Genomic DNA, 15,757 nt, shown 5'->3' on the forward strand with positions numbered 1-15,757 from the left:
ATCAGATAACATTTGCATAATTTGGAGATTATCAAGTAAACATTCGACATTTATTGGGAGGTTTCGTATAAGATTGTGTACGAACCGTGTATCCAATTCTGAGAAAAGGGCTATATTTGTTAAAACTAAGATTAAATCCAAATAGAAAACTGAGTTGGCCAGAGCAAATACTTTTAGATTCAATTTAAATAACGATCTGGTGGCAAAGGCGGAGGCCAATCACCCATCACGCAAAATTTGTGGGTTGATCACAAGACTGAGAACTAAAGTGCATCCAAGTTGAAACCACAAGGGAAATGTATAACGGGAGACCCAATTGGAAAAAAATAACAAACTTCCGTGTAGGCTGCCTTGATTGGAAGGAAGAAAATCATCATCGATACCAACATCGACGTGTAATCTGCCAACATCACAAGAGGTGCCACAGACGACTCCATCCCAAAGACTTCTGGTAGAAAGCTAAGAAATACAAAACCTTGGTGGTCGCCTGAATGTTAGAAGGCAGTTTACGATAGACAGAAGGTACTTCGCCTACGAAAACGCCACTATAATGAAGTCAACCACCAAAATTACCTGAAGTTGGAATACGCTGCAAGAGATAACATCCAGAAGGCGCAAAGTGGACACTGGGTGACATTCTATAATGCGTTGAATCAAAACTGAACTCCATGAATGGAAAGCGCAGATCATTCAACATACCAAACCTTGAGAATGGAGATAAGTACGTTACCAACGGCAATGAAAAGGCGGATCTACTTGCAAACACATTTGCAAACACAAGCAGGGATGAAAACCAATCACCAGAATTCTTGAAGAGAAAGGAAATCTTTTATCTAATGAAGAGGCTGAACCAATCAACCTACCATTCTCTGAGGAAAAGTTAAATAAGTTTATTTCCCTCAGGAAGGATAGTGCGGCTGGTGAGGGGAAAGTAAAGTACTCAATGCTCAAACATCTGCCTAGAAATGCCAAAACGAAGCTACTAAACTTCTTCAACACATCCTAAAGGTCCCTAAAAATGGGAGAAAGTCAACGCCATCCCTCTACTGTAAGCGGGGAAAGAGAGGACAAAGGCATAGTCCTATCGTCCAGTAAGCGTGACATCCACACTATGCAAAACCTCGGAGACAATGGTTAACATCTGACTACAGTTCTATCTGGAGAGCAACCGACTGATCGACGAAAATCAAAGCGGGTTCAGGAAGGGACGATCAACAATGGACCACTTGGTGAGACTACAGCAAGTCATTTCTCAGACACTCTTCTCGGGGAACCTGTTATCTGCCGTGTTTGTAGATTTAACTAAGGCTTTCGATTTAGTTTGGTTAGACGGGTTGCTCTTGAAGTTGGGATGTATCGGTATAGTGGGCATAATGTTTCGGTGGATCAAAAGCTTTCTGAGCGATAGAAGGATACAGGTGAATGTTGGTAGATTTCTGAGTGCCGTGCAAACATTAAAAAATGGCACGCCCCAGGTGTCGGTCATCAGTCCCACTCTGTTCAATATCATGATTAACGACATACAGAAATCGTCCTATCTCGACTCCAGAACTGAGTTAGCAAAATTTGCTGACGACAGTACAATTTGGAGGAAAGGGACAAGCTACTGAGAATTACAAAAGAATACGCAAAAGGCCTTAGACAAATTCACGACATGGACAAACGACAGGAGATTCAAAGACTCGGAGAAGAAAACAGTCGGCATGTTTGTGAGTAGGGATAGTGGGATGAGCAGAATGACTCTGTGTATGAACGGGAAAACCATCGAGTTTAAAGACCAAACCAAGTTCCTTGGTGTAATCTTTGACCGAAGGCTGGCCTGGAAACCGCACATCGACGGGTCTATAGATAGATGCTCCAAAGTCCTAAAATTAATGAGAAAAATAATGGGCAGTTACATTAATGATGGTGTATCGTGCTCTAATGCGTCTTGTATTAGATTACGGCTCTTAAGTAAGCTTGACACCATCCAATACAAAGCTCTGTGTACATGTATTGCGACTGGCGTAGGGCTGGGAACTAGGAAAGAAGCACTACTACAGAAAGACGGGAGTTGCCCCTGTCCCTAAGAAGAAAGAAACTAGCGACAAGATACTGGGCTAAGATCTCGCAACTAGGCGACAGATCCCCATCCTTTGTCAGCCTGACGAAGATAAGATTTGTAAGAGACCCTAGAAAGGAAAGCTTCGGTCAGGGTATTACGGAAACAGTCCGGAAACTGCGACTGGAGGAGCTCGTGATAAATGAACGCGACCCACCCACGATCGCCCCTTGGACACTCCCAATACCCCCAGTGAATCTGGATCTACTACTAAAAATGGACAAGAGAAATAATCCTACTGTTGCGCATGATTTCCCTCTAGAACACCTGGAGGACAATTGGTTGTCTGCTGACTGGGACCATGTTTATACGGATGGCTCACGTAATCCCGAAAGGGGCACCAGCTCGTTTGGAATATACCTGCCAAACGAGGAACAGGGAATACGCGGGAAACTGCCCAATAACTCTTCGGTGTACACTGCAGAGATTGTGGCCATCAAAAGACTAGTATGTTCCTCATTCCAAGCGGCTCTCTGATCAGTCTGATTTCAATCCAAAATGACAACTCGGACTCAAGACCAGGAGTCATTTTGGAAATCAGGCAGTTGTACCAAAGGGTACTAGAGAAAGGAAGCAAACCAGAGTTCGTGTAGATTCCATCACACGTGGACATCAGAGGAAACGGGGAGGCAGATCACACAGCATCACACCGCACCATAGACTACAGCATCACGGAAATCTACAGTATGGTTAAAAGACAGGTGAATTCAATATGGGAACTAAAGCTTGTTGAACTTGACACATACATATTTCGACTGGATGAAAAGATCTATACAAAGGCGGCGTTAAAGCACAAGATACTACTACTATTGAGCATTTTCTGCTTAGGCAAAGTAGAGACTTCAAACTGATTGGTCGAGAATTTGGTGTAGGTGTCTATTAGTTCGATACCTTGACTGAGTTCGATCCTGCGCATTTTCCACTTAGGCTAATCAGGGATAAGCAATTAAATTAGCTGAGACCAAGGAACACGATAACTTTGGGGATTTCGGCGGGGGACATCGGCCTCACTGTAGGCTTGTTTAATAATACAAAAGACGACACCTCATCAAACTCGGCAAGTGATATAGTAATAATTATACAGGGTGTAGTCTGAATTTCTGTTGTAATATGAGTAGTACGGTTATTTGGTTATGTTAAAAAGTGTATATTTTAAAAAAATTTTAAATGAATCAGACATGAAACTAACAAATCCACGTCTTTTTTTCAGCCGACATTTCAGTTTTTAAGGGTTTTAAAATATCCAGACATCGGGGTATACATACCGAACATATCTCTAACGTTGACAGTTTGTCTACAAACTTCTGCCAAAACTTGCGTACAGTACTTGTTTCCTGCAAAAATAAATACGAAACGATGATGTACATTGTCAGACGAAATTGTGGATTTTATAGAATAATGATGCAATCTGTGAATGATACAATAATTGTAGTGTATATTCTACAACATATATGGAGTCGCGGTGATTCAGTGAGTAAGGCGCTGGCTCACTGACTTGACGGTCCCGGGTTCCATACCGGTGTTGGTTAGCGTCTAGTCGTCTGGATGGAAAGATTCTATGTACCTCTAACATTTGGAATCCGAATAAGAATATGCAATAGCGTCGCTGTCCGAGCAAAATCCCCCCCCCCTTTTAGCACATATTGCATTAAACCCCATTTGTTTTTTACAACATACAGAGATATATTAAAGGAATATAATTATATATCACAGCGAATCAATATCAATATGTCATAAAGCTGAATAAAAGCATATGTTTTTCATCCGTGTTCCGGTCGAAGTTCATTCTGGCGAGCGATTTGTCAATATGAATAAGACATGTGTCGGGATAGTGGCGGTAAGTTGCCAACTCTTTTCGCGTTTTATGTTTAATATTGACAATTTTGACGCAGAGTTAGCTCTGATTATTCAAACAACATGTATTTTCAAACGTTTCTGATTTAATTAGTGCAATGTTTATTTTTAAAGTATATATTGCCTTTAAAAGAGGTAATATTTTCAAACCAACTTAAACATGGTAGTCCCTTTTAAAAGCTTAGCCTCAGTAGATCACCAAGGTCCAAAATCTCCAGTTTCAACCTATGCCAATATTATGTACATTATATTCTATATGTATTTATAATTCTCTTCTTGTAAATAGTACAGTCTTTGGGTGGGCTGTTATAAAACTAGCTTTAATATTTGCCTTGTTCCATGTAGAAATTGGAAGAAGAATTCCGAAATTGGAAGGAAAATTCCGACTGAGTCAATATAAAATCAGGTTCTAGTAAAATATAAAATTTAATACCTGCAGCAGCAGCTAGATGAATAGCCAGAACACCATCAACAGATTTAACTAAACAGAGATCTTTACCAAACGCTTCAGCTAACCATTCTACTGTGGTATCTCTGTTTCCTATAGTAGCATGATGTAGTACTGTCATGCCCATATTATCCCTATCAGAAACAACATGGTATACATTGTCTTTTTGTGACTCTAGCAAGGCTTCCAGACATCTGAGATTTCCATGAAGGCCAGCAACATGTAATGGTGTTTCTCCTCGACAATTCTTTGCCTGAACGGGTGTGCTTGAGTACTGCAGTAACCACCTGTAATCGTAAAATTTCATCACAGTATAAAAACAATCTCTAACGAGACAGCGTATGATTCCTCTTCTTAGAACACCTATACCACTTCCCATTGAAAGTTTATGTTTGTTGTATTTTTATATATAATATATTAGCCTTCACCTGACGAGTATTGACCGTAATCTGACCGATAATGGGTGTATTCATTTCCGGAGTTCCGCAGGGTTAGGTTCTAACACCAGCCTTGTTCATAACTTGAACAGAATACTAGAGGAATATCCTAAAATCGAATAAGTTGCCACTTGAAGGGTAGTTTCATTTAATTTCACAGGTATCCATCAGTGAAAACACATCGGAAATATTTAGATCCAAAATCAATCTCGCTATTAGTTAATCAGACAGTAAATTCTTAAACAACAAAATTACACAATAAAAAGGCTACATCCAAGGGGTTAAAACAGGGACATTAGAAATCTGCTAACCATGAATGATATTCAGACGGCAGCTCAGAACATCAGTAATGTATTCATGATATGAAATGAACTGGGGTTTAACGTCCGACTGTTCTGTACAAACCGGGCTAATAAAGATGGAATAATGTATTCAGGCCTATCAAAACAAAATCATTGACAGCGTAGAATTTTCCTAGTTTATCAGCTCAAACCTAGAGAGGCCAATTCATTATTAATTTTTCAAAAGTAGTTGGGTTTTTTCGGTTACACATTCCAGTTGAAGAAAACGTAAAAAATCGGATTGAAATGATATACGGAATTTTCAAATATTCAAATAACGTAGAAAGGTATTCACTGTGTGGAAATATTCGGTTCTTTGGCGCGATGGGTTTTGATTTTGGTTTTTAAACATTTATACGTTTTTATGATCAAGTCAATTTTTGATACTTCCGTTCATAATAATTTGTTACTGAAATTGTGACACATTAGGGTTGATTAAAGATCAGTGTGAAGCGGAATTAATAGGGCGTTATGTATTTGTTAAACACAAATGGTGCTTGGTGCGGTTTGGTGGAATCAATGCTAATCGAACGTATCTAAGACCTAATTTACACAAACCGATAGCAATGCTTGACTTAAAAGTTTATCCACTCGAGCGAACTAACGTGAGAAAACAGCTTATGTCATCTCAGTAGCTCGCGATAATCCGGGGAATCTCAGACGGGTGGGTCGAAGAAAGTACCTATGCAAATGTCAAGACGATTGATTTGTTTATTACTCCCAAATAGGTACACTGTTAACAAAAATAAAATCAAACAATCAAACTTCTTTAACATGATTCTCTTAGGTGATGTCAATAATGTTGTGTATCGTCGACTATTAATGAATTGTGATATCAGATAAAGAAAAACATTCAGTCATATATACACGTTTTATTAAATACCAATACTTCTCATTGATCTCCGAGAAAGAATTTGTATAACTTGAGATTTTATAGCTGAATTGCTGAATGAACTGATCAATATAATTATCTAATCAATATTTTTTTCTTCACTACTCCAGTGAAGGAGCACAGACAGTAAACATTTTCTATTTTGTCGACAAATTGTTATGAAGTTTTTAAGGGTTTTTGTTGTCGTACAGGACTTGTGTACTTTTGTTTGCAACAGCATGGCCGATGATCAAGTAGCACCTGTTTCTGATTTTGCACTTTTATTCAATTTCGTAAATTGTAGCGGTGGATATTTACGATATTTGCAAGCTTAATTTCCCTAAAAGATATCAATATTGAAAGTTCGCATATATAACAATCAACATTTATCATTCATTAATAAGAAACTAAACATCCAGTGCGGTTGGGTATTCAAATTGTTGCACAGCATATAAAGATGATTATAAAGCTAAAAGGATTAGTCACAGGAGAGAACCTTGTCTAACACAAGTTGAGATATTCTTTGGCAATATACCAAATTACTGATGGAATGACATTAGTTTGGGCAAGGAGAGGTGTAGCAATGATTCAAACAGCAAAATTGCAGAGCATTTTTCATTTAACTTTTTAAAAACTTGTTGCAGAAAGATCAATACTTTGCTGGCTAGTTTTTAGGCGTTGTTTTAGTAGGTGTTGTTTTTTTTTAAATAATATCTAGAAATGTATATTGAATTGTGTCAACAATAAACAATATTTGTAACATTTTGTCCTAATTTATTGTGTTGAAATTGTAATGATTTCTCGGCCGAGACTGTTACGCCTAATCTGAAATTGTAATCAAAATCGAACTTTGTTGCGCAATTATTCAACGTCTTCATTTATTTATTCAATTTTTTTTAAATTGATCTCACAACTATGTGCAAACGTGTCTGGCCCAATAAAGCTTGTCACTTGAAGCCAAATAAGAAACAGAGGAATCTAAATGGTATTTGGTGAACTGTTAACGAGATATTTGTCCAAAAGTGGCATGGAAAAGAAAATCAGTTTGTTTGCGTTGATAAAACAAGATATGCAAGGGATTTAACTGCCGACCAGCTTATAGTTCATTTAAGAATCTCGTTAATTTACATATTTAGTAATGATTAAATTTCAAGCATAATATGCAAAACCACCAAAACTAAAATTTTATGAAAAATTTAAGTTCAAATTATCTTAAACGTGCATTATTTTAGTGGTCAGTATAACCTAATTATGTCCCGTTACCGTAAGAACGTCCACAAACTATATCACTAGTTTTATCGGGAAATACAAATTACATTCGTCATATGCATACCTAATAGATATCTCCACTAAAATATAATAGTAAGTTAAAGGTGCATTATAAGATTTCGATAAAGAGATTGCCGTTCTTGCTATAATAATAGATAATGAAAAATGAATATTATTGAAAAATTCAGTCAAATCACCTTATTCGGAGTTATTAGTCTTTGAAATTTTCACAGTATAGTCTCAATTGTCAATTTGTAAATTAAATTTTTAAATGGCGATCATGTTTCAATCCATACAATCCAATGGTCTAGAGGGTTCATTGTGGACTTATCTTGTGAATAAATGTGTAATTAATGATATTTATATAACATTTCATGCCAAAAGAAAGAAATTAGGGAACTACATAATGTATTTAGTGGCTTGAATTGACACATCTTTAAAGAATACAAATCTTAATAGGGAATCAAAACAAATGGCATTAAGAATATGTCAATTAGAATTAGCAAGAACACGATAATTAACTGTTAACTAACTTTTCGCTTAATGTCAATTTTAAAAAAAAATGTCAAATAATTAAATTCTATTGACTTTCATAACATAACATTAGGCGAGTAGTTTACTATAAATTGAGTTTAACAGCCGTATAAACATCACAACAAGCTTTCAACATATAACACTAGCCGTTTAAACTTATTTAAAACACTCAATTCGTCAATGACATTTACTTTGGACAAATCTTGTGTAAAATCGTGCTTCGAAAACCAATCGCAATGTTAACTATTCGTTTGATTAAGATGTTTGGTCCTTCGTCTGAATGTTTTTGATATCGTTGCTACATCCCCTGTTTAGGAAGGGAATATTTAAACAGGAAGTGTTCAAATATACAACACAATGTTCAGGTTTTTGTTTTTTTTGTCAGGTTTAGCACAATCGCCCTGGCACACCCCTGGAAGCAGCACAGACATCGTCTTTTCAGAGAATCAGAAATATTTATACTTTTTTACGCGTTTAATTTGAACTCAGTCTACATGAATCTATTTACAACTTAAACTATTGGTTTTTATTTTATAACCGTAATAATTTTAACTAGACTGGTATTTTGAAAACATTCTGGGTTCATAATTTAAATCATATCCTAACAATTTATTCATTTAACTTATTTATTTATTCTGGGTTGATAGATTAGAACATACTACATGTATATTAAATTTATTCATTTATCCTGGGTTGATAAATTACATCATGAAATGAAATGAAATGGGGTTTAACGTCAAACTGTTCTGCTCCTATACTGGACTAATGAAGACGGGCATACGCCATACACTGTGCTATGAGAGAAATTTTGCCCGGGCAGCGGCACTATCGCCTACTCTTATATCGAATTCCAACTGCCAAGGGATCTTTTACGTGCATTCCTATGTATACACGGGACCTCGGTTTTTCGTCTCATCCGAAGGACTAGACAGCTGCCCTTGTCAGGCCCTCCGTACTGCACCACTGACAAGGGGAAACCACGTCGGAAAATCGGGATGAACTTTCTCGGCCAATGCAGGGATCGAACACCCGACCTCCAGGCTACCGAGCCAGCGTATTAACCACCTAGCCACCGTGGCTCCCAAAATTACATCATACTATCTATAAATCCATTACCTTAGTATTGGTTCATAAATTAGATATTCTAGCAATTTATACATTTATTCAGGGAGACAAATGAGATCATACTATCCTAAGAATTCATTCAGTTATTCTGGGTTTATATCCTAACAATTTATGCATTTATTCCCACCATAACCGTCACTGATAGAATAGAGCATATTATAATACATTAATTTAAGAAACAGTTACTTTACATCAGACTTGCATCTTGATCATTGTGGAATTTCTTTAAAATATCGCCTGAATATTTGTTTTAGTTAAAATAAAATATAAAATGCGAAAATTTATACCAATCAAAATGTGTTACTTTCGCTGACGGTCCTGTTAAAGTTACATTATAGTTTTTGGACAAAAATAGACAAAAAATCTTCAGCTTGTTTAGATGATATCAGGCAAGAAAGCTAATTGGCAATATCTTGTCCAAAAGGTATTTATCTGGTAGATTTATGGAAAACGCTTCCTTTTTGCGATTTTCTGACATTTGACACACTACATTGCTTAGACAAAATTCGTCTTTATTTGTGTTAAAAGTAAACGTCATACAAGCCATTGGTGGTTTTAGCAAAAATAAGCCAAAACATTAAATCGTAATGCTAGGTTCACACTATTCTGCACGTAGCAGATCGTGGACCATATCTGACATTTTGTTCTCTAGTTGGATAAACTAGTGATCAGGCGACGGACGGTATCTGGTCAGATCTATTTATCTCGACGATCGGTGCCTGACTGAATACTGTCAGACAGAATTTCCGGCAGTCTATTTTTCAAAATTTTCTAGGGGAGGACTCCGTACTTTGACGCTCGTGAGTGGGCTTCGTCGAGATTCGCAAGTCCGTTCGTTTGACACTTTACCTCAACGATCAGTGCCTGAAATACTGCCAGGCTGCATTTCCGGCAACCTGTTTTTCAAAATTTCTGGGGGAGGCCCCCTACCCCTACTTGAAGCTCGTGCCTTTGCCCTCTTAACCTTGGACTTTGCCCCAGCTTTGCCCCTCCAATCACCGACGACCAAATAGGGACAATTCTATCGCAGTGCATTGCACGACGGTGGGAATCTAGCATTAGCAGTTCAAAAAGTCAGTCTTATAATTTATTTTAAAAAGACATTATCACCTCCCACAGGAGTATTGTGAAAAGTCTTCATATAGCTCTGTAAAAGAGGACTGCTTTTAACATGTGACGCCACATCATGGGCGTCAAAAATTGGCTCAATGGCGCGTGTACCGGTAAGCAGTTACCGGTACGGGCAGAATGGCGCCCTTTACTCGTTTTACATACCCATTTACAGTACATTAAATAAAATAAGTTTTACCGAAATAAACCTCAAACGTCTTTATTTATTTTTCTAATACTTAAAAAATGTTTTAGAATTTAATTTGTGGCGGAAAAAAGTTAATATTCCTCACTTAGCCGCATGGATGCCATCCTTATTAGTGATTGTAGCGGGCCAGCGACTATTCACTGCTAATCAGTGTATCACTCCTTTGAATTCTGTTCATTTTGTATAATAGAATAAATAGTGGCTTCGGTATTTTACCCGGAAAAAATTTATTCTAGTGCATACGAAAATTTGACCGCTCAAAAATTTATTTTGCTGGATTTAATAGTATACAATTTCTTTTTTCAGTTACGTGTCACATTTTCAACAAGATGGGAACATTCGCCCAACGATAAAATATCTAAAACATCTTTAAAGCAGTAATTCCGGATCTTAAACGGAGAAGAGTGTGCTCATTCCTACACGGTTGTCGGTATCACATTTGCGGAGAATGTTTGTCGGTGAGCCCCAGAAAAGTTTTCTAGGAAGGACGCTAAACATAGAATTTATTATCGAAACCATTCATGCAGCGAGATTAGGGGATTGTGTTTCGTAATTTAATTGCCAAACACTTATTTTGCAAAGGTTTTGTAAAGTATACCGGTCGAAATGAGAGACTTTTCAATCCACTGGAGTGGAACATTTAAATATAGCATTTTTTTTTTCAATTTCAGAACAACACTAGCACAGCAAAATCAAAAGGTTATATAATTTATACAAGACAGAAACTATGCCAATAACTGATTACGAGTGGAATTTTCAGTGAATTATGTCAATTTCCAAGTTTTAATATCGAAACAATACTAGTAGCAGGTAAAAGGGCCATACTTATTTCTTGCATAGCATTTTGTGGCACAAATTTTAGTATATTATGACATGTGAAACACAATGAAATTATAATTTGATATCATGATTTATACAAGACATAGACAGTCTGATAATGTGTGTTTTTCCAGTTTATTAGAGTTCATTCAATTTTGTTTTTTTGTTGTATTTCAAATGACCCAGTCTGAAATTTCTTATTTTGTCAAAATCTTTTCCCTGTTACTGTTAGGTAATTCTGGCGAACAAGGCTGTCAGTCAAATTAATTTAGCTTATTACGGAGTACTTTCAAGAATCTCACTTAAATTTGTTCATTTGGAAAAACTGTCTTTACGATTACGAGTTTCTTTGAACGAGCTAGGATGAACTAGAACTGATAAAGAGAAGAGCAAGTTACTGAATTCAACACGGTCCAGTTCTCCAAATATGTAGTGTTCCAAATTTTCGCTAGTAGTAAAAGGGATGAAATTTTCACAATATTTTTTTTTAAGATTGAAAAGCCGCGCAAGACACGATCTAGTTCTTCACCATTTTTGGAAGGTTTAACAAATTCTAAGCGCTTACAAATGTTTTAGCTTAAAGAATTATGTGTTGGTTTAGTATTTCAAGCAAGAGGAAAACGATTCAAACGCGCCGATCCTTCGACAGATTTGAAAGTACCCCACCCACCTCTTCCTTCCTGGACGAAATTAGCCATAAGTTTGAGAAAAATACCCATACCATTATTACAACACACCACTTACACGGTGTTAACAATTATTATTTAATTCCCTAGAGTGGATTATACCATCATGTTGTTTTAAACCACACAACTCGCGGAAGCTATGATTAGACCCTCTTCAATTTCTCTTAATTTTGATAATACGAATATTTGGTGCTTCATATTCTTAAAGAATGACTTAATCAACCCCAAATTGGCGTTTGTCAATTGTGACCCAAGAAGAGCTACGGACTTCCTGATAGTTCAGAAGTGAAGTCAACTGACAATGATTATGCAACAGAACTTCTCATAAAGCGATGACAGATCTACAATTTCACAAGATTTAGTATAAATTAATCCCCTAAGATTTCTAAAACTCTTTTTAAATAACAGTTTATGCAAATGGTCATCAGCACAACTTTTAAACGGGCCATACATAGAACAATATATCCTGTAAATCTAGTTGTCATGGCTAAATTTGTGGTTCACGGACGTGGAAGATGACCATATTTCCACTGATTCAATGTCTATGACGAAAGTGTCCAAAATGTATGCAAGTGGCCTTCAACAAATCCGTTAAAAGGATCATATATCAGTTTATATTATCGTGTCATATAAATCATGTTGTCGTGACCTAACCTATGATGAAAGCGCCCCAAATTTAATTTTAATAGAAAATATTACCTGAGTGATCTGAGTTGTCCACATCTAGCAGCTATATGTAAGGGTGTATTACCCTGTTTATCTACTTGTGGTGCTTCGCCTGTTTTATATATAGCCTTCAGTAGTCCAATCTGTCCTGTAGCTATAGCATTATAACAAGCGAGAGTAAGAAAATCTTTAGTAAGGCCTCGATTCATTAAATCAGGATTGGTTAAATTCATATTTTCGAAACTACTAGCATCTCCAATAAGTCTTTTGGAAATATGCGGAGATGGTGAATCGGGAAAACGGTGCGGTCCCATGGCGTTTACTATTCGATTTCTTTGACCGGTGCTCAAGTTTCTGTCATGTAGTTTACTCCATGCTACCCTTCTCTGATTCGGTGACTTATTTTGATTTGAGTTTACGGATGATGATCTCCTCAGAGAGATTGACATCGCCCAAACTTATATTCTTTATCCTTGGCGAATAGATGATTTAATTATTCAAACGTGTTACGTAATCCGGTTAAGCGAAACCTGACCAAACTCTGATTTGGATGAAACTGGAGCGAAGACGTGGTCACTACGAAATACATTGAGTTAATGTCGTTCAGAAGCGAAGCTATGACTAAAAACAGTGTACTCGTATAACTGTCTATCCACCGCCCCCAGTCTAATGTTGGCTTATCATTGTGTGATATCCTTAACGAAATCGAGGCACATGTTTACATCTGTTAAAATCGATGTGGACTGGATGTTTGTTCATCAGGTGAACCAACAAGAAAATCAGGCATGTACATGAACACTTTGCCTTCTATTTGTTCGATAATCGACCACTATCAGAACAATTTACTGTTTCTTTAATTGTATGTAATTGGTATTCATAATTTTGGTGTTTTGCGAAAAACTTTAATCTTAATATCTTATAGCTATTGGTCACGTTTATTTTATTTAAATATTTCATTGAATAAATTACAAGTAAGTGTTACTATCAATAAAATTCTGTTTAGTGAGAGTGTGTGTGTGTGTGTGGGGGGGGGGGGGGGTTAGTGTAAAATGTTATACTGGACAAAAAATTGATTTATTAAGTACTGTGTTGTAGGTCCTAGGGGGTCAGTAGGCAGAGTATTCTTAGGCATTAGGGTAGACTGCCTGAGATTACTGGAAGGGGGGGGGGTGCTGAATTTACCAAGTACGTTTGGAAACTTTGGCAAAATTGGCAGCAGAGGGCTCGATACTACTATGGAGACATAAATACATGGTCCGTGGATTTTTGAAAAATATTCTATTTTACTTATTATGGTGGTCTCAATAAGCCAATCGGAGAACAAAAACAGACAGACATTATTCTTATCGAACAGGGAAAGGCCGACGACGTCCCTTCATATATCCGAATGTTGATGTTTGAATTCTGTTATAGTTGGAGTTTCTGTGGAGAAAAGTTATGTCGGAAAGAATTCTCTTCATGGGATGAATTTCTTTTCTTTTTTCGTCGGGGGGTGGATGGGATCGATGGCAGTAGTTCACGACCTGTATCATTGGAAACAAACTAAGGTAAGCGAGTACGATAATAGACATGTTATACTTGTAATAACACCAGCTTGCCAAATGTCAAAAAAATGTTTCGCTGTATCTTAGTGTAAAGAAGCGAGATAAATCGCAGGTATTGGAATTATTACAGATATGAAACGATTATGAGTGTTTTGTCCTCGGTTTAGTGTCTATATTTTCCTTATTGAAATAGATGTTTGAGCTCTAGACTGTAAATGTTTCTTGTTTCTTAAGAGAGTCAATATATTTATCCCTGTACTAACATCTATATCACCTCACCAGCTCAATTTGGATTAGAGGATTTTAGCTACATACTACCATCGCTACTGTGGGCGTTATAAATACCTGTATCAATTTAGTAAAAAAGGAATTGGAAGATGGTCAGGGTCGCAGCTGACTTGGTAAAAAATATTAAATACTAGTCACCCTGCCAAATATTTTAGATATGCCCTTATGTACCCATGCCTATGTTCCCGTCGTTAATTTTCGATTATTGTTCATGGAACAGAAACTCGGGCCCTGCCTCGTATGTTTCTTAGCACAAGTAGTTTAATGTGTTTCCATTTCCGTATATTTTGTGAACAATAGGTGATGCACGTTTCTAAATAGCATATCTTTACTTTCTGTATAAAGGTTCCAGTTATTCCTATTAGTTTCGTCCATTGCATTTTTTTTAAAATTGTGTACACTATCCACTGTCGAAACTGAGTATTCCTGTTTCGGGATTAAAGGACAATATTGGTGTCAGTCATTATCACATATGTGATAGAACTAATTAAACACGTTCCAAATATAATTTTAACACAGATATCATTGCTACGATAGCTGAGTAATACAGGTTTTCTGAATCGGAAGTGACGAACGCCAAAGGAAAACACGAGTCATCCCTCTATATAACTGACTGAAGTGACGAGTAATAACAGATACATGGGGGAATTTCTGCTCACTAATAATTCCTTCCAAGACCAAAAGTTGTTGTGTGAGACTGTGAGAGGATATCTGACAATTCATAAAAAGAATTGACTGCCACTAGATAAGAGAACACGAAAGAAACACAGAAAACGTCCGTGCATTACCATGTTTATATAAGGTATAGAATGAATATAAACAAGGGAATGTACTGACTATTTCTATTTTTCTCGTGTTCTCTTATCTAATGACATTCAATTACTTTATTGAATTGTCAGCTACTGATAAATAAGAGCAAGTTCCTCTGTCACGTACAGATAATAAACGTACTTCTGGTCACGGTTTTTGGTATTGTGTTTTCTGTACAACGAACAAGACAGTCCTCTGGTTGACGTATATTCGTTAGCTGGCAACACTATGCCCTATTGCTCATTGAATCTTTTACGGTGTTGGCGCCGCTTTAACATGTAATTGGTTTCGCATAATATGATGTATCTATTATAAAAATATTTTAACGGAATCATCTCAGATATATTTTAGTGGATAAACTGGTCCGATATGTGTGAAAGGTACTTAATGCAGAATTTTGTTTTATCCGAGTTCATTTCGGAACTCCTCGGCATGTTGAGCTTTAAAGCCATATGTATCAACGTATATCCTTTAATCTTTTTTTTTCTGGCTAAGTGGGTAAGACGCTGGCACGCTAGCCTGGAGGTCGCGTGTTTAGCGAGATTTTCCAACGTGGTGGTGCAGGATGGAGGGCCTGACAAGGACAACTGTCTAGTCGGATGGGACGAAAAACCGAGGTCCCGTGTATACATTGGAGTGCACGTAA

At 36.9% G+C, this 15,757-nt stretch overlaps 1 protein-coding gene across 1 annotated transcript in view; it reads right to left on the reverse strand.

The window, feature by feature from the left end:
• Positions 1–13,119, reverse strand: part of LOC126809571 (cyclin-dependent kinase 12) — a 36,600-nt gene extending 23,481 nt beyond the window's left edge. Inside the window, exons 1-3 of the mRNA XM_050534198.2 lie at positions 12,503–13,119; positions 4,389–4,690; positions 3,367–3,435 (exon numbers count right to left, since the gene is read on the reverse strand). Coding sequence (XP_050390155.2) covers positions 3,367–3,435; positions 4,389–4,690; positions 12,503–12,918 — 787 coding nt within the window. The 5' untranslated portion in view covers positions 12,919–13,119. The remainder of the gene's footprint in view (positions 1–3,366; positions 3,436–4,388; positions 4,691–12,502) is intronic.
• Positions 13,120–15,757: the final 2,638 nt, after the last annotated feature.

Source organism: Patella vulgata, chromosome 2, assembly GCF_932274485.2.
Source record: "Patella vulgata chromosome 2, xgPatVulg1.2, whole genome shotgun sequence".
In the NCBI taxonomy this organism is placed as follows: Eukaryota; Metazoa; Mollusca; class Gastropoda; family Patellidae; genus Patella; species Patella vulgata.